This window comes from Rutilus rutilus (genome assembly GCF_951802725.1).
Source record: "Rutilus rutilus genome assembly, chromosome: 15".
NCBI lineage: Eukaryota > Metazoa > Chordata > Actinopteri > Cypriniformes > Leuciscidae > Rutilus > Rutilus rutilus.
In genome coordinates this window covers 32,649,445-32,669,444 of record NC_140220.1, presented here as the reverse complement: position 1 = coordinate 32,669,444, position 20,000 = coordinate 32,649,445, and the positions used below count along the sequence as shown (strand labels likewise).

General features: G+C 36.4%; 2 protein-coding genes across 7 annotated transcripts; both read right to left on the bottom strand.

Moving 5' to 3' along the window:
* Window positions 1-2,492: 2,492 nt before the first annotated feature.
* Window positions 2,493-5,746, bottom strand: ccr6a (chemokine (C-C motif) receptor 6a). The gene is made up of 2 exons (XM_084431827.1): window positions 5,462-5,746; window positions 2,493-4,099 (listed from the first exon to the last, which is right to left on the bottom strand). The coding sequence occupies exons 1-2, from the start codon at window positions 5,465-5,467 to the stop codon at window positions 2,951-2,953; spliced, it is 1,155 nt and encodes a 384-aa protein (XP_084287953.1). The 5' UTR covers window positions 5,468-5,746; the 3' UTR covers window positions 2,493-2,950.
* Window positions 5,747-6,009: 263 nt separating this feature from the next.
* Window positions 6,010-19,081, bottom strand: cep43 (centrosomal protein 43). Of its 6 annotated transcripts, XM_084431820.1 has the most exons (21): window positions 18,940-19,081; window positions 18,301-18,354; window positions 18,129-18,183; window positions 15,600-15,688; window positions 15,285-15,422; window positions 15,155-15,187; window positions 14,430-14,486; window positions 14,116-14,186; window positions 13,275-13,336; window positions 13,089-13,150; window positions 12,929-13,009; window positions 11,085-11,147; window positions 9,823-10,034; window positions 8,569-8,637; window positions 8,311-8,385; window positions 7,632-7,721; window positions 7,391-7,509; window positions 6,817-6,891; window positions 6,683-6,716; window positions 6,515-6,602; window positions 6,010-6,164 (listed from the first exon to the last, which is right to left on the bottom strand). In XM_084431820.1, the coding sequence occupies exons 1-21, from the start codon at window positions 19,021-19,023 to the stop codon at window positions 6,090-6,092; spliced, it is 1,686 nt and encodes a 561-aa protein (XP_084287946.1). In that variant the 5' UTR covers window positions 19,024-19,081; the 3' UTR covers window positions 6,010-6,089. The 6 variants fall into 6 exon arrangements, with proteins under 6 accessions (XP_084287946.1, XP_084287948.1, XP_084287947.1 ...); XM_084431822.1 differs by lacking the exon at window positions 8,311-8,385; XM_084431821.1 differs by lacking the exon at window positions 11,085-11,147.
* Between the last annotated feature and the right edge of the window lie 919 nt (window positions 19,082-20,000).

Genomic DNA, 20,000 nt, shown 5'->3' with positions numbered 1-20,000 from the left:
TCTGCATTTATTAATATTAAGAATTACATAAAATAAAAAGGTTGTTTCGCTTTATACGGGACTTAACAATATTGTAGTGTTTTGCATAAAAGTAAATGGAAAAGAGCTATTCGAGAACGTAATGTATAGGCCTACCACATATTTATATGTAACAGTTAGGCTATTTAATCAGTTAAAGTGTATGGAATTGTATATTATGAATATACACTTTGTTTTGTCAATATACATATGTTAATGGGAAAAGAACCACATCATTATAATACGAGGAAGTAAATAAATAAACATTAAACAAACAAAAACAAATAAATAAATAAACATTGGTTAATAATGTTGAACCATTTAAGATGTAGCCTACTTGTAATTTAATATTTGACTGTCTGAGGCACTAAAGAGACGACAAAATACACTTAAAATTAATTAAATAATTAAATAAATAAAAATAAAAATAAATAAAATGATAAATGATTTAGAAGAACATCATGTAACATACTACTAGTAACTGTCATGACAATGGAGGCCTGAGGTACATTATATATTTATGAAGGGATGTGTGGTATTTTGGTAGGATATGAGGTATTATGGTTATTTTGATAAGAATAGGTTCAAAAAAGTATGTGAATGAACAATGTTTTTGTTTGTTTGGTAGGCCTTTTTTTTTATTTTTTTATTATGTTTATTTTTATTTTTTTTATTTTTTTATTGGGGAGGGGGATAGGTGCGCAATTTGTCTGGGGAATTTGGCTAATAACATTTAACATTTAAATTATATTCTGCTGAAATTAACGAAATTACTTAACGAGATTAAAAGATCCCATTCAGTAAGATGATCCGAACTTCCCATTACTATGGCTGAAAACATTTACCTGAAAACGTTTAATGGGTATAAAGAATGTCTAACGTTAAACTATAACTTCACCGCCGTGAAGTAGCGAATGCTAACGCCTAGTTAAAGTAGCTTATTTGTATAACTATCTCTGTCTGGACTTTGGACTAAAGAACAAGAAGGATTCATAATTAATTTACGCTAACTGTTTGAGTTGATGAGTCGACGCTTTATTCATCTGCAGTTTTAAGTGGATTAATTAGCTTACATGTAAGAATAGCTTATTTTTCTTTCGCATATGTAATTTTTTTGCGCTTTTAATAATGTTTATAATGTAAATGTAAACAAATTTACCGTGTAAATGTAATTATAATGCACCATTACCGGGTATAAAATATCACAGAGATATCAACGTTGCTCAGCGGTAAGCATCAGTCCTTTAAGGACAATAACCATTATCTTTACGACAAGCGTTGTAATACTCTATAAATATCTTCATGCATTGTTTTGAACTTAGTTTTGCAAGCCAACTAAAATGGGCTGTAAAATCCCATACTGAGAATAAAGATGTTGATTAATGATCATTTTCACATATCAACAGCTATCTATCTCGGTCACGATAGGATTTTTTTATTTTTATTTTAATAAAATAGCAGCTTCCTTGAAATTTTGGTTATGTTTGTCTCTGTTATGTCTAGTTTTGAGCGGCAATTATATTGGAGCTCTCTGTGCTCTTATGTTCAACATCAATAGGGGGCAACAGAGGATGCTTTTACTCAGCACTCAAATGAAGTTAGACTAGAAAACACACCAGTCTCCCCAGTCTCTCATTTTAACAAGGACAGTGTTACACAGAAAACATTTTGATGATCACAGGATCCTAACTAAGTTTTTAGGATGGTTCACCTAAAAAAAAAAAAAAAAAAGAAATAATTCAGTCATCATTTACTTACCCTCATGCATCGCCAAAGCTTCTTTTTCTGTGAAGGACAGTAAGAGCTGTGTGAGTTCTGTCTATAAATCACACAGACACAAATTAGGACTAAATGGTGGAAAGGTGTTATTCATGCACTTCTAGAAATATAGATTGTAGAAGTGAGCTTTGGGACACGACAAAACAAATAAAAGTACTTCTGTGTTCTTTGCGTAATGGAGAAGTTCATTCTGAAGCAAAGCAGTTAACCTGTAACCCTAAGCTTGGGTAAAAGAGGCAAAAACGTGAAGACACGCAAAGAAAGCATCAACCTGCAATTTTGAGCTTAAGCGAAATAGAGAATCAACACTATCTGTAACTTAAAAATTGGAGAAAAGAGGGGAAAACAATGTGGAAATACATTAAGAAAATATTAACCTGTAACCGGCGTGGGACACATTTTTGTAGAGGACAGTAATGCAAATGAGTATGCAAAGGTGTATCCAGGTAAAAAACAAGGTACCATCTCAAAAGTCATGGCATAATGTGCAAGTCTTTTGTGTGCTGGACTTCTAGTAGAAACAATAACACCCAAACCAATGTGAGTATCAAAAAATGTAAAATGTTAACCAGATCAGAAATAATATTCATGCATTATTGCAGCAGAGACAAACTGAAAAGAAATGGGCTTGGTGAATTATAAAAGCAGCACTTGTTCTCATTTAAGAATGTCACCCTTCAATATATTTGTATTTTAATTCTTTGCCTAATTTATTTAGATAAAAGTGTTTATATCTCAGGTACAAAGATAATGTGTACAACAGGTAAATAGTACAGTACAAATAGAAAAATAAAAATATTCTGCATTAGTACTACATATAGTGCACTTCAACTGAAAAATACAGAGGACTTTACACTTTTACATAGAAGGAACGACCACACTGATCTCATCTGGAAATGGCTTGTATGTGGATGTCACTTTTCCCTCTTTTGCATGTAATTGTAATTTCTCAAAATCAAAAATATCAAAGGAAAAATACATTCCTTGAAAAATGCGGTCATCATTTCCTACTCACCATCATGTTCCAGTCAAACATGAACACAAAAGACAAAATCATACAGGTTTGGAACAACATGGTGATCATTTTTGACTGATGCTAATCAGTCTGTCAGTTAACGATGCTGGGTATACGCCACCCTTAATCAGCACCCAATCACATGGTGAACGAAGTGCCATTGTCATTGGTCGAGCCGTCCATAGAGCGGCGCGTGGAAAGGTACATTTCGGTGGTGACGCGTGAGGACCGTCTCGCTGACATGTAGTTCTTCCCCAAGCACCAGATGTCCCGTAGGATCTTACGGAAGTGGTTTCTGAAATTCACTCCAATGAAGGCGTACAGCAGGGGGTTGAGACAAGAGTGCAGGTACGCCAGGCTTCTCGTGATGGACATGGTCAATGAGACGGCCTCCTCGTGGCTGCATTCCTGCTGTTCAAACATGTTGATGGTGTAATACAACAGCGCTATATTGTAAGGCATATGGCAGACCACAAACACAAAGACCACGGTGAGGACCACACGCACTGCCTTGTGTCTCTGAAAGTTCTTGGCCCGAAGGAGAGTGACGATGACGCTGGAGTAACAGAATCCCATGATCAGCAGCGGCAAGAAGAAACCCACCGCCACCTGAGAGCTGGGCACCACGGTTTTCATCGCACGCGCCGTCTCGTTCGACTTAAACCAGAAGAAGCACACGTACTGCATGTCGTCGCTGTCTGTTCTGTTCTCAATGCTGGTTTCGCTTGGGCCAGGTAGGTAACGCTCATAAAACACAAAGGTGGGAAGGGAGAGGAGCAAGGCCAGGATCCAGACGGCTGCACAGACCAGGTGGCTGTAAAGGAGAGTGCTTGAACGCAGCCGGTAAGAGCGGCGGGCTTGCACGATGGCAAGGTAGCGGTCTCCGCTGATGCAAGCCAGGAGCAGTATGCCGCTGTACAGGTTCACGCTGTAGATGCCACGCAGCAGCTTGCAGGACAAGTTCCCCATGGTCCACCCGTACTGCTCGCTGTAGATAATCAAAGGCAGGGCCACCACAAACAGGATGTCAGCGATGGCCACGTTCAGCAGGTACACGTCAGTCATGGACTTGGTTCGCTTGTAGAAGGCATACGTCAAGATCACGAGGGTGTTGCCGATGAAACCGGCGAAACAAATGATGGGGTGAATAAACAACTGGAGGAAGTTGTCAAGGTAGACACTGCGCTCTGTCGTACACGGCTCCACGATCCCATCATACATGCCTGGATAATCAGTGTCGTTGGCGCCTTCAAAGTCGTAAAAATAATCCATTTCTATCTTTTGAGACTGTGAGGAAAGAAAAGAATAAGAACATCAGTCGAAATTGAGCTCATGTGTCAAGATAAAACCACTTGACTGAAATCTAAAGTGGAACTAAGTTTAAAGATGGCATATTCAACCAGATTTTTGCATATAACTGAATAAGATGCTTGTTTAATAGCTTAATAAAAATATTGGACGTCCAAGCTGATGGCAGCGATCAGACATGTAGCGCATGGGTATATGGGTATATTTATCAATCCTGTCCCCCTCGCTCTCTCACTTCACTTACTGTCAGGTCTCTATACTATCCTATCTCAAAAAAAAAAAAAAGGCAAATAATAAACAATAATATTAGACTAGAATATGAGTGATATGATATTAAAAAAAATAAAATAGTTTTGTTCTTAAATTGTTTTTCTAAGAATGCAGAGGCAGAAGTTTGTCATCGGTTTGTCGCTGTCATATACATTTTTAATATGCGAGTGTGAATTATATGACAGATTATGTTAAATCCAACAATTCCCTCTAGACCACGAAAAAGCTCATGTGCAAACACGGCTTTGTAGTTTGACATTTTATCTTTGCAGAAAGAGGATATCTGCATAAAAATCAGGTCACGTACACAGCAAGAGACTCAATGCATACGACCTATTTAGTGGCCATTAGTCCTGGAGAGGATGTTCGTCTAGAAAAAGCGTAGCACCAAATTACTACTTTCCACGCATTCATAAGTTTTACAGCAAGCATCAAACACGGAAAGCCGGACATCTGATACCCGTCATGTCACGCAGGTTCCAGGAAACATAAAAAGCTAAAAGAAATTGAAAAAACCCTGCGCTTATAGATCCAAACAATAAGCATAAAAGCGTCTTTTTATGTTTGCATGTCATAGTTGTTTAACAGGGGCAATGTTATTTCAAGAACACATACAGAGAAAGCTTTGTGCACATTAGAGGAACTACGGCATACAAATATTTTAAATCTTTACAGGGTTGCTGTTTTTTTTTTAGAATGTTGTTTAAGTAGTTACTGGCATACAGAATTATGCAGATCTATTCATTGCGTGGAAAAAAGTATTTCAAAAGACAAATTTAAAAAAAAAAATCAATTTATATATATATTTTCAGACAAAAGCCTTTCAAAAGTCTTTCCCCTAATGGGCCAATAAAGTTAAGTGTCTCACTTGAATACACATACTGCACACTAAAACCTTCCAATTTAAATATAAATTGATTCTAATTTGTTGCCCGCAACTCAAGACTAACATAAATCTCCAGTCTGCATAATTAAATATGTAGGTAAATAAAACAAAAAAGGCACTGACTTGCATTTCCAAATAAAAATTTAGCATGTGACTGAAACAAACTAAAAAAAGAAACGACTTACCCGCATCTACGCCAAGTCTAAAGGAATGCAGAACGAGTTTTCAGACTTCTGTTCCTTCTGGTTTCTGATGAGGAAAGACAACTTGGGCAGGGCCACGCTACATAATAAGAATGACAATTATCTGACCTGTAAGCAGGAGGCGGCGCTTCACTGCTGCTTTACAGGAACATGTTGGTGTAGGTGTGAATGTCAGACCATCAAAGCTACCTGACACTTGTGTAGTACTAAAGATCATGCTTTCAAAAAAGAGCCATCCAACAGACATTTGCTTTCAATGTTTTATGCACAGTTCAAAGTCTTATTTCAGTGCCGATTCTACGGCGCTCTCAGACTTTAAAACAGTTACACAACTTAATGATCAGGGGCCGGTTTCACAAAGATAGACTTTGACTATGGCTTAGATATAGTAGATAGTCAGACTTCAGCTGTTGTTGTTGTTTTTTAAATGAGAACTACATTTTCTATCCTTTCATTTCTGTCCTTCCATAGTTTTTTTTTGTAATGGCAAAAAAACCACAAAAAAAAAAAAAAACAGGAAGAGGCAACAGTCAGACGGTAATTAATCATTTATTGTCAACTAAATACATAAATACATAAAGTACAAAATAAGGAACTGATTAGTTAGATGTCAAGCAACATCTTCCATGTAGTCTGCACCCAAACTTATCTGTGAAACGCTCACATCCTGAGTGGTTTCGTCAAGCTACAAGAAAAAAAAAGTGAGAGAAACCAAATCAATAAGATGCTCAATCACAGTCAAGGTCAAACTGTTCCAAAGTCACTTCCTCATTGGGCCTCTTTAACCACCCGTCTTTTCCATTTACAAAACATCCCACTCTCACTTCTTGCCTTTTACACAATGCACGCTTATCAATAAGGCCACTGTTAACATTTGTCCAGAATTGTGAAGTGTGACCATAATTAAATGACATTCTTTATTAATGGAATAGTTTACCTCAAAAACAATCAAGATCCATAGTCATTTAAAATCCTTTTGAAACAAGGTTTAAGATGCAGTGTCAACACAAATATTGAGGACGGAGACAACGATACCTTATCACTGATGTCAGGCCCCTCTATCGAGACCTCCTCTATTTCCTCATCGATGCTCACTTCACTCTTAGAGTTTTCAGAACGATGACTGAAGAGAAACGAGAGAGATCAGAACACGGAGCAAAATAACATGTGACCAGTAAAACACCTCACGGGCACAGTCTTTACCTGTTGAAGTCATCGTCATAGTCAAGATCTTCATCTGCAAAGCACGGTTTTTCAAAAAGAAACGAGATGTGACATTTAGACGGTGTTGTTTGATGTTTAAGTCATTGAAAAAGAGATATAATGATATTTCCTACCCTGCAAAAGGGATCTGGTTTTCTCATTCGGTGTGGGAAAGTCTTTGATGCCCTTATCTTTAGAACTAGATGTACCTAAGACAACAATCAAAGAGAAAAGATATTACTGTCAAAATAGTTTCAGTCAGGGGAATCTTTATGCACTTTTTGTGAGTTGATTCAATGTCAATTCAGAGAGTTTCTGACTCAGATGATTCATGAATTTTGGACGGGGTAAATTCTGTGTAAAGATTAAATGGCATTCTAAAATATGTCAGCTCCGCCCACAAATAGAAATGGTGGGTTTAACAATCAGAAGCAGCTCTGCAGCTTTCATTTTGTGTAATGGAAACGGTTCAGACTGACCTAATTTCTGTGCAAATACGTTCATTCCCTTTACATATTTAGTTCAAGACTGAACTTTTCATCCTTTCTTTTCATATTGTTTTTTTTTAAGATGTAAAATAAAGCATATTGCCACAGTATTTATATGCACGGTGGATGTTGCTGCAGAGCACAACTTCGTTTGCACTTTTAAAATAATCATATTTAGAAGGAGAAGGAATCGTGATCGATTTCATCACTGGCTTGCTACCATTCTTGTCAGATGAATGATCTTTTTGGCTGCTCTCGGCAGAGATGGATCCTCCCACGCTCTTTAGCTGCGCGTCTGTGGTGAAAGCTTTTCCTAAACTGCTGCCCGAGCCCTCTCTCCTGAAAAAAACAGACAGGATGAGACTGCATGCACTTTGTAAAAGCGAGCTGACATCCATATGAGAAGTGGACGAAGAGGGAAGTTATATGGCAGGAGACAGACAGGAATTATCCCAGCTCACCTGGGTTTAAAGTCAGGTCTCGGCCTGTTATCACAGTCAGAGAGCATGTCCTCTCCATCTCCCTCTTTATCACTGCCTATAGCAGACAGGCTGAGGCCAGACAGAGCAACATTGTATGTTCATCCACACATACACATACACATGACAGCCAGAAGAACAAGGTCAGGGATATTAAGAGAGAGAGATACATAGGAAACATGCAGAACAAATGCAGACAAGGAAAGAAACGAAAAGGATAAAAGGTTTTTAAAAAAACAATTATGACGCCATTAAGTTTGGTACCAGTTATTGGAGTTTCTTTTTGACAGTATCGGGTAATGGCGTTGTGGTATGAACTATATCACAAAATTGTGATAGCCGCAAACAACACTTCAAAAAGAAATCAAAAGGTGGCAATTTTATAATATTGGAAAGTCTTATCACAGTTAACATGATGTTATTTAATAAACGAGACATTAATTAGTAAAACATATTTTAGAGCTGGCGGTTCAGTTATTGAATGCAATTGTTACTCTGTGTGTAAGCTTATTTAGCTCTCTAAAACTGTATTCTGCTGCTTTAAGATCAAACTTAACAGACACACAACCCCAGTGGGGGTAAACAGCCTGATTTTGCACCCATGGGTTAAGATGGATGCAGTGGGCTTGAATGGCAGTGTGATCACACCATGCACACTCACTCATTGAGGCTAGTGCCCCTCCTCATTTGGGATAAGGATCGCCCTGACAGGCTTCCTTCCCTCTGCCAGGGCTGACTTCTCAGGAGGGGGAAAACACAGACACGGTTACAGAAAGAGGGCGAGAGAAAGAGCGACAGGAACAAAAAGCAAAAGAGGGAAAAGGTGCAACATACAACAAAGCTCCAAGATCTACCCGTTACGTGTCAGTCAAAATCATAGTAAAAATGCAAATACACTCAGAAAACAGGAAGTACTTACTCTTTTTGACTATAGCTTTTTTCAGAATGTCTCTGTCCCGAATAAGGCTTATCTGCCGAAGATAAACCACTGTTTTCACGGTCAGGATTAAGAGGCAAGAGTGAAAAGGAGAAGATACAGGTCAGAAAAACAAAAACAGTTCTCTGTATCTTATCTGCGAGCAGTTATTTGAGGTCTTTGTTTATAATTGTAACTGATGGGTGAGGGCCCCATCATATTTAAGCAGTAAAACATGAACTACAGTTATGTGCTTCAAAAACAAAAAGAACCCAGATGAATGTTTCTGAAATTACAATCAAAGGTGTCAGTGGTTTAGATCATTTCAATTTTATTTGCTTTTTCAGTCAAAGTAGAACATGTGGGCACTGAAACAGTCCTTGTTCAAAGCTCTGAGTGGAAACCTGCTCCCACAATGACACTCAAACCAGGATTAAATGGCTTGAGGATGCTGTACTGTTGGTTGCTAGTAGGCATTTCTACCTACACGCAGTATTCAAATGTCTTACACTGAACGCGAGTGGCTATAGCAGACAAAAGCAAACAGATCCATTATAATAAGTGATGCGGTCTACACTAGATTCAATGCGACACGACAAATTCCCAACAGTTAACTGATGCCCCGCTCTATTTCTGACGTACTTCAAGTGCTCGTGCCACTTCTGACATAAAGCACAATTGGATTTGCAAATGAAGTTTCCAACATGTAGAGGATTAGTAGGGTAATTAATGTATTTGTTAAATAAAAAATAAAAAAATAAATCAGTTTTCAAACTGACAATTAAATATGTATTTGAAACGGTTAATTTAATTAATGTTTTTTTTTAAATGCAGTTGTATGTAACAATAAACATATAAACATATTAATTTAAATTTTATATATAGTATTTACAAATTGCTCTTCTTTATGCCTTTGCCAAATGCTTTTCTTTCTGCCATCTGAACAAAATAACTGGACATTTTACACTTGGGAACTTGGGAATATTTCTCTTTTACATTTATTTTATTGTTACATTTAACTAACATTTTAACTATGACTTAAATAAACAGTTTGTTTATTATTTGTCAATTTGAACAGAGATTTATATATTTACATTTACATTGACATTTCTGAATTAAACAATTTATGTCTTCATTTTATTTTAAGTTGCAGTCAATGCCAACAGTTGAATGAATGACTTCTTGATACTTTGTCAGTGTGAATGGTCTACATGAGAAGCCATGATTGTTGATTTCTCCTAGTGAAGGTATCCTTACCAGCCATAGGTCTTCTGAGGTTTAGGAAGAGGATCATCGAAGAATGAGTCTCCTTCCTCATCATCATCCTCCAGTCCAAATTCCATTGCTCTCCTCAGTGGGGTGGGAAGGTTTTTCCCATTCCCTAACTCCTCCTCCGACCCTTCAAACACTTGAACAGACCCTCTGTTCTTCTGAGACCCCAGTGTTTCACCAGGTCTTCTTTCTCCAGCCTATGGCAAAGACGCAATATAATCAACATACTGTAATAATAACTTCATCAAAAAGCCACAAGCTACAGATTTCATCTGATCAACATGAACGATGAGCATCATCTGCTATGCTCATGTAAAGTAACTACAGGTTTGGAACCAACGGTATCCCATAATTAATTTGAGTGTTATTTTTACAAGTGGTGTATTATGAGCAAAAAAATAAAAAAAATAAATCAAAGAAGAAAAAGTCCCCATTCACCCGCGTAGTTTTAAAACATGACATTCTCAAGTAAAATTGCCTGGAACTTCCTGTTAATAGAAGATTAAAAGATTAAAATGAAAGAATATTTGACTTAAGTTACAAGAATTGTGGGTTGTCAAAATGCCCATTCTGAAACTGGCCCACATCAATGCTAACCTTCAACTTATGCTGAAAAAAATGCAGCGTCATTCAACCCACTCACAAATTGATCAATTAGTTTGTATAGGACAACTTCAAAAGAGGGTTTTTACTTGAGATGAAATGTTTCAGAATTAGTGTACATTATCCAAAAGTAAGTGATTAGACGAGTCGACGACACATGCAGATAATCTGGTAAATAATCTGTGTTAGTAAGTGTTAAAATATTTTCACACTAGTACTGGGTGACTAGCAGAAGCCTGGTCAGTACCTTTGCCCTTAAGTTTTTTTTTTTAAAGACTGATCTTGTTTTTATTGTGCATGAGCTTAAATCTGCTCTGCAATAGCCAGTTTACTATATCAAGTGCTAAGATGGTTTCAATTCAACCATGGGCTATACGTTTAGCACCATTACACATTATAAGCGCTTTCTGCATCTCCATCTTGACTACTAAGCAGTAATTGTGTCTTGGGACGTGAATTTCACTTGAACATGTGATAACAATAATGGAAAGAGGCACAAATCTACCTGGTTACTTCTACCAAGTAACAGCTAAATGTGTGCAGACACCATCCATTTATGAATCATTTATGTGACCTAAAGAAAGCCACATGGTTGAGCTGATCAAAAAGCTCCTGGTATCGGAGTTGACGCGCGTGTGCTTTACCTTTGGGCCAGCATTTTCTTCCTGCGCTGAACTGTGTTTAACAAATCCTTTATACCTGGGTATCTGAGCACCAGAATACAACCGTCAGCTTCCCTTATACAACAATGACATGCTAGCCTCACTAAATCATACACAGATGTGGAAGGAGACGAGTTAAAAAACAAAACAAAAAAAACAGGATGACCTGCTACAGAATTACAAATGCACAGAAAACTGAACATGCACAGATGACTGCACAGCAACAAACAAATGCAGGCAAAAGTTGATCACACAAGACCTATATCTATTCACAGAACTTCCACTGACATGAAATTTGGGAAGAAGTAATTCATTTCTAACAAAAGGCTTTTTTGTATTTGTTTTCATTTTCTTTCATTTAGGGCCAAAATAAACACAATTTGAATTATAAAAACAAAACAAAAAAAACCTATACAGACACACAGTACCTGTCAAAATTTTGGGAAAAAAAATTAAAAAAATAATGTTTTTGAAAGAAGTCTCTTATGCACATCAAGCCTGCATTTATTCAATCAAAAATACAGATATATTTTTTTCTATTTTAATATACTTTAAAACATAATTTATTTCTGTGATGCAAAGCTGAATTTTCATCAGCCATCACTCCAGTCTTCAATGTCACATGATCCTTCAGAAATCATTCTAATATGCTGAATTATTATTAATGTTGGAAACAGTTGTGCTGCTTAATATATATATATATTTTTTTTTTATAACCTCTGATACTTTTTTCAGGATTCTTTGATGAATTTAAAGTTAAAAAAGAAAAGCGATTATTTAAAATATCTTTTGTAAGAATATACACTACTGCTCAAAAGTTTGGGGTCTGTACTTTATTTTTATTTATTTATTTTTTAGCAAGGAAAAAAGTGATAGTAACGATTTATTTTGTTAGAAAAGATTTATATTTTAAATAAATGCTGTTCTTTTTAACTTTTTATTTATCAATGAATCCTGAAAAAAGCATCACAGCTTCCAAAAAAATATTAAGCCGCACAACTGTTCCCAACATTGATAATAAATCAGCATATTAGCATGATTTCGGAAGAGAAGGATCACGTGACACTGAAGACTGGAGTGATGGCTGATGAAAATTCAGCTTTGCATCACAGAAATAAATGATATTTTAAAGTATATTAAAATAGAAAACCATTATTTTAAATTGTAATAATATTTCACACTATTACTGTTTTTTTTTACTGTATTTTTGATCAAATAAATGCTTCCCCGGCACTGTATACGCAGATATATATTTTTTGATTATGGTCCAAAAAGAATAAAAATAAATAAATCTAGCGAGGGCATATGTGTGTATAAATCTTAATTTGAAACAATCACCTTGTTGTGTGAGACTACATTCTGTGCAGGTCACAAGTGCTTGCCTGCGCTGTGGTAAAACCCCTTTCCCCTTTGTGAGTCAAAATACAATCACTGCATGAAATTACTATTGTCCATCACCCACCATCTAGATGAACGATATAAAATATGCTGATGAATCACACACAGGAAACACTGCTACCTATCACTACACGCATCTTCTATTCATAAAACAAATGATGTTTTAGGGTTAAGCTTAATGGGCTGGATGAAATGAAAATGAAAAAGAGATGAAAATTGTGCATGCTATAAAACAGAAATGTTTGATAACACATTGCGGGGACAGCAGCCTACCAAAAGCGATATCAGACGCGACAAAAAGCAACTCGTATTTAATATTCAACAAAGATCAGAGATTATAACCTAGTCAGAAGGTGAGAAGAAAGTGTGTGAGAGAAAGATAAGCAGAGACAGGAAAACAAACACAGAAGGACAGGAAGTCAGTTTACCTTGCTGGCAGAAGATGAAGTGATTCTGTCTTCAGCAGTTTTACTTGAGGAGTGAAGTGCATCGCTACTGTCACTGGTAACCTATAAAGGACATTACTGACCTCATTATATTGGTACACAACAGACATCACAAAAAAAGAATGCATTTAAGGTTGCTTACCACACTTCGACATTGTATGAAGAAGCATTTGTACATTCCTAGGAAGTCCTGAAAGTCTATAGCTATGTAAAGTTAGAGAAAACAGAAAGAAGTGGAAGACAAAACTCCATTAGCAACTATTACAATGATTGACAAAATTTGCAACCCTAAAATGGTGGACAAATAAACACGATCATAAAAACTTACTATCGTTTGTGTCCTTGCCTTTGGCTCGGAGTTCCTCAGTGACGTAACTGTCCAGCATGTTTCTTTTTATATGCAAATGTGAAAAGAATCAAATTAGTGAAATAAGTGGCAATTTATAGCAATCGCAACAGAAATGCACTAGGCTAAAACTACAGAACAAAAAATACTATCAATTGATCTTTTATAATGCCTTCACATTAAAGGAATAGTCCACTTAAAAATTAAAAAATTTTACCCTCAAGTTGTTTCAAACCTGTATGAATTTCTTTCTTCTGTTGAACACAAAAGAAGATATTTTGAAGAATGTCGGTAACCGGACAGCAGATGGACCTCCATAGTATTTTTTTTTCCTACTGTGGAAGTCAATGGGGTGCATCAACTGTCCGGTTACGACATTCTTCAAAATATCTTCTTTTGTGTTCAGCAGAAGAAAGAAATTTACACGAGTAAATGATGAACTTTCATTTTTGATAATAGGAAATTAAAGTGACAGAGATTGTTTTGGCTTTACAACAGCTCTAGAATAAAGTTATTGTACAGCTAAAGTTAGTCACTTCCGTTGCAAAGATCATTGGTTATTAACTTAGGGGCCGCTAACACGACACCGTTCTAACAGGAAACCCTTAACGGAGTTCTGAAATACACTCTGTTCCAAAGTCATGAGAAAGGCCATGACCACAATGACAAGAACCTCAGTCAGACATGATTACAGAAGAGCAAACCAACAATGTGGGAAGATGTCAACACTCTCAGTCGTTATATAAATGATGGTTTCAGTACCAGTAAGTTCAGATATTTCCTAGAGTTCGTGGCATTCAGAGTCCACAATGCTGAAACAAACCTGCCGAATTGTGGGAAAAGATCAGCGAAAATGCCAATAACTGCATCTCTGTTGATCTCCCCACTTCTGTTCTGTAAAATCAAATCAAAAGATTAAAAATAAAATCACTATTTATTTAATCCTATGGTGATTAATTACCAAATTATAATTATAATTATTATTACTATATAAATTATAATGCTTTCTTATTACCAAATGAATAATAAAAATAACTAAAAAGTAATGAATACTTATTATTTTATAAATAAATAATAATTATATACTATAAGGGTACATTGTATTAATTATAAAGTAATAAAAAATTTTTTTTTTACCTTGTCATGACTGTCAAATTTCTTGCGGGCATCAGCAATTTGACGTGGCAATAATTCCTAAACACCATCCACAAACATTAATACAATCATTGCAGATTGCACTCTAAAGAATATGTAGATTATCTATTAAACATTATTTCAAATTTATATATAAATATATAAAATTGTATATTTGTTATTTTCATACACATTTTTCGCATAAATCACATGTTTGGGGTAATCACATTGAGCACCTAAAAACAAGACACAATATCATAATGTATAATCATGAGACTATAGTATCTGAAGTCTCGTCTGACATGACAGAAGTCACGCAGCGCAAGTGGCATGATTAAACAAACGCACGTAAAGCGCCCGCAAAACAAGACAAAAAGTCTAGAAGTAGGACAAGCTTGTTTTGCACAAGTATCTTAACAGGAAAACCTTTTCTTGCAGCACCACCTAAAGATGTTCATTTACATCATGCTTCCCTTGTGTGACCTGAATAAATCGCCTGGGGTTTGTGATGTGGGGGTAAACCGGTGATATGAATCAACCCAAGATGTGCTTCTCCAACCACAAGTGAAATAAGTGGGTTAGCACTATTACTAGTCTGAGACTGGAGTCTTCTCCTGCGAGTGCATCAACCCTACCTGTGCTTACTGTACGTGTGGGTGCAAAAACAGGTTACAAAGAGATCGAGAGAGATAGCGTATGGACTGGACCAGATAGCGGTGGTAAAGTACCTTGGGAAAAGTTCTCTCAGTCACCCGATCTCCCTGAGTAAAGAAGACGGGAGGGAAAGTGAGAGAGTCACTCAATCTGAAAGGCATGGATTGATCAGACCGGCTGAAATGAAGAGCATCAAAAAATCACCTCTGTGAAAATGGAGGTCTTGTCCTTGTGCCGACCCCTCTTCACCAACTCTAGCAGGAGAGGGGTGTTTTTATTCACCTCCGATTCGGAGATGCCAAGCTCTTTAGACAGAGTTTCACGACTGTCGAGCCCATTCAGCTAAACAACACATAATAGGGTACGTTAGTTTTAGATGAAAGAGATGTGGGATCACAGAGGATACAGTATATCACATTCAAATCAATCATAACACATGCATGCATGAATTTCTGAAAGACAACTCAAACCTTGCCGCGTATATATGACAGTGCTGCGTATTATGTGACACTGACGTACCGTGCTGATTTCAGGTTGAAACACAGCGAGAGTGAAGTCTAAATTGAAGACTTGCAGGAAGTCAGTGATAAGACCTGCTACCAAGCGCCCTGCAAGAAGAGTAAGACAAGCTGAAAATGCAGAATTTGCAAATAAAAGATAATGTTAAATATTGTTAAAAGATATTGTTAAATATGGTTAAAATCGTGTAATGCCTTGCCTACAGTTTAGACAAGCACTAGATTATTTATTCATTTTTCTGCTTATTTTTCTGAATTTATTCTGTTTTCTCATCATTTTATAAACACAGTTCATCCCGGGCCTTTAATTGTCTGGCAATCAAACACCATAAGATAAGTAGATACATTTAAGTAGAAAAAAAATTTGTTGGACACTGACTTTACAGTATATACTGTAAAGAAGTCTCTTCTGCCCACCAAGGCTGCATTTATTTGACCCAAAATACAGCATCTGAAATAGAAAACTTTTGTGACATTATAAATGTCTTTACTGTCACTTTTGATCAATTTAATGCATCCTTGTAGAAGTATTAATTTCTTTAAAAACAAAATAGAAATCTTACTGATTCAAAACTTTTGAACGGTAGTGTATAATGTTACAAAAGACTTCTATTTCAGATAAATGCTGTTCTTTTGAACTTTATATTCATCAAAAGTTTTGACTATTTTTTACACAACTGTTTTCAACATCGAGGATAATAATAAACGTTTCTTGAGCATAAAATCAACATATGAGAATGATTTCTGAAGGGTCATGTGACACTGGAGACTGGAGTAATGATGCTGAAAAGTCAACTTTGCCAATACAGGAATAAATTACATTTTAAAATATATTTAAAGAGAAAACAGTTATTTTAAATTGTAAAAATATTTCACAATAATTTTTTTTTTTATCAAATAAATGCAGTCTTGGTGAGCAGAAACATTAACATTTAAAAACATTTAAAAAAATCTTACCAATCTAAAACTTTAGAATGGTAGTATATATATATATATATATATATATATATATATATATGTGTGTATAATAGCAAGTCTATAATATATATATATATATATGCAAGTCTAAAAAACTCCACACCAGACTCCTTTTCTTTCAGTTTCATACTATGATTCCATCCAGTTAGAGGATATCAAACATGTTTGACATCGTTTTCATTTGTCATGCGTCTCATAACAATGAGGTGCTGTGCATGTTTCTGCGTGAGTTGAGAAAAACTCTAGTAGTGTGTGATCCTCAGTCGTTTAGAGTTTGATTGATGCCCAATTTTTCTCTCTAACGATTTACAAAGTCGGCAAGTGTATGATGCAGAGTGTTTCCTGTTCAGATCCTAAAAGTATGAAGGTAAAAGAGTAGCAAAACTCAAGAGCATGTCGTAGATGTGAATTTGAGAACTTGTACAATTAATATTCATACTTTTACATGAACACTTAAACTCACAGCTCCAATGTGAAAACCTGTAAAATTAAAATCTGAAGTTGAATGTTGAAATTTGCACTCGCAGACAACAGTTACAACCCTGTATTCTGAATTTGAAGCTGAAGACAAGTAGTCACAAATGTGTAAAATGCCATTCACAGACACAAACTTGTAATATATATTTGCATTTATTCTTACATTCACATTCGCAGACCAACCTCAATTAGGCACTTGCAACTTCTCAAATCTGTCACTGCAATTTCAAATTTCACACCTTGACTTTTGCTACTCTTTTCGCAATATATCAGGTGCAAAACTAACTTATTCTTATTATATCTTATTCATATTCTGTGCTCAATTGCTTTTCTGTAATATGCATTATTAGTATGGTGTTTACTGAGATTGATAATATCATTTATTTCTTTTAATATCAGTCTAATGCATTGAGCCATTTTAGCGTTTCAGAGCGTCCCAGAGGACGCTGATTTCGTGACATCATCGCGTACAATAGAAGTCCCATTTCATTGGCTAGGCGCCAACCAATAAAACAGCTCCTTTGAACACCCCCGCTCCCGCCCCCCTTTCTCTCTCGCCGTCACTGAGTTTCAAGTGCACAAGTTAGTGTTGCACCTGATATATTGTGAAAAGAGTAGCAAAAGTCAAGGCGCGAAACTTGAAATTGCAGTGACAGATTTGAGAAGTTGCAAGTGCCTAATTAAGGTTGTTCTGCGAATGTGAATGTAAGAATAAATGCAAATATATATTACAAGTTCGTGTCTGTCATTGTATTTCTGTGAATGGCATTTTACACATTTGTGACTACTTGTCTGCAGCTTCAAATTCAGAATACAGGGTTGTGACTGTTGTCTGCGAGTGCAAATTTCAACATTCAACTTCAGATTTTTATTTTACAGGTTTTCACATTGGAGCTGTGAGAGTAAATGTTCACGTACAAGTACGAATATTTATTGTACAAGTTCTCAAAGTCACATCTACGACGTGCTCTCGAGTTTTGCTACTCTTTTATCTTCATATATAAGTTGTATAACGTATGTATTCCACCTGTAAGTAATCTCATCAAAAGAAAAACTTTTTGGAATCCAAACTTACCATCCTTCGTGTTGAGGGACTTTTTCAGGTTTTCATTCACAAGAGGGGTTTTATTCTATTTAAAAGAGTTGACATCTAAATGACACATTGAATCTTGCAGATCACTCATGCAAAAAAAATTTTCAATGAATGAAACAGCATTTAATCAGCAAGATAATCTACTTATAATTACCTCAACTTTGTCCTGCTCCTCCAAGGCAAGAAAAACAGCTGCACGCAGCTCAGCCTGTAAACCAGAGAGACCTATCATCAGTCCATATGTCCTTTAGTCAGACATATAAAAGTACAGCACCAAACAGACCCGGGATCAGTACAGCTCAAACTGCAGAGATGTTACTGTAGCTGCAGAGTCAATAAAGAAACACTATCATGTACAAATACGGTATAATTACAAGATCTAAAAAGGTGGTTTTATCCATAGCGGGGTAAAGGAATTATAATACAGGTTAAACAAGATTATTTATTTCAGATGACTTCCTCACCTTGGCCAAATAAGATAAATCAAGAGACTTTAGCAGACTTGCCGGTTACATAAGAATCATGATTAACTTTAACAGCCAAGAAAAACAATGACACTGTAGGTCTCATCTTTAGTGATATGAGGGGAAATTAAACAAGGGCGCACTGCCATAACTCAATGTTATCAAAACAGTGGCTGTTGTCCATTTGATCCCATAACAACTTTAGCATCCCTATGCTATGCTGCTAACAAACATTGTGCTTAGAAAACGAAATATGTCCCGTATGAGACCGGGATTGTTCCGGCCTCATAAAGACTTTAAGCATGTTTCGAAATAGACAGAAAAAGTACCTTGATTTTATTCAAAACACCACTGTTTTCCAAGTTTTGGATCAGTAGATCTCTGAGTTCCGTGTCCTCTTCCGTCGCAGACATCTTTAGTTTGCGTCATGTGACAGACTGGCTCATGCTGGAAACCTGCGCACCCTGGCGGCTGTCGACGGTATTGCAAATGGGTTCATAGTGGACATGTGTGCAGTCAAAGTGCTGCTGTGTATGTTCCAACCAGGTTTTCAAGGATTGTTTTAGAGTCAGCAGTTCTATACATCAGCTGCCATTGAAATGGGATGGATGGAATCATAGCTCTCTGCAGATATAAATATGACCTCATTGGCTGGGACTCGCCGTAGCTCATGAATATTAACAAGGTGCTTGAGCTGGTAAGTCCCGCCCATCCGTAAAACCCCAAGTGGACCTCTAGGTTGAAAAATCGTCAATGCAAGTGAATGTGAGAAAATAATTATTTTCTGGTCCCGTTTGAATTGTGCCATGAATGTGAACATATGTTGTCTGTGAATTTTGTATATAATTTTTCATGTTACGAGTTTGACAGTATATTGTATGATTCTTTGGCTAGCAGTTGTGGAAAAGACATAACGAGAAAGACTACATGTCGCCTATGTGACGTCACCCCATAACACATTTTCCCTCCACTTGTCAAATCACGGTGCTAATGCTGCGATAATCTATGGAGACAGATCGAGATGCCTGTGTGTTTTGTACCCAAATGTCACCATTCAAACAAAATGGCCTGTTCTTTCTTCAGATTCCTGTCTGATGTAATCGAAAGCAGCGAAGAGTTGTAGTCCACAAAGTGCTCTCACACAAAGTCTAACCGTATCAAACTGGTCCGCTAAATTGTAGCATTCTTCACACGAAAAATTATATAAAAAATTCACAGACAACATATGTTCACATTCATGGCAAAATTCAAACGGGACCAGAAAATAATTATTTTCTCACATTCACTTGGATTGACGATTTTTCAACCTAGAGGTCCAGTGGGGTTAGCGGAAGGGAAACAAGGAGAAACAAGGGCGCCGCCATCTTTAGAATATTGTCTTTTAACTTCC

What these genes read in the sequence shown, in the direction of transcription:
- cep43 (XM_084431820.1), bottom strand. Translation starts at nt 19,023, where the DNA reads ATGTCTGCGACGGAAGAGGACACGGAACTCAGAGATCTACTGATCCAA. An exon ending in CTTTTCCCACAATTCGGCAG is followed by an intron (nt 13,337 to 14,115) that starts GTTTGTTTCAGC and finishes GCATATAAAAAG; the next exon opens with AAACATGCTGGACAGTTACG. An exon ending in AGACCTGACTTTAAACCCAG is followed by an intron (nt 7,510 to 7,631) that starts GTGAGCTGGGAT and finishes TGTTTTTTTCAG; the next exon opens with GAGAGAGGGCTCGGGCAGCA.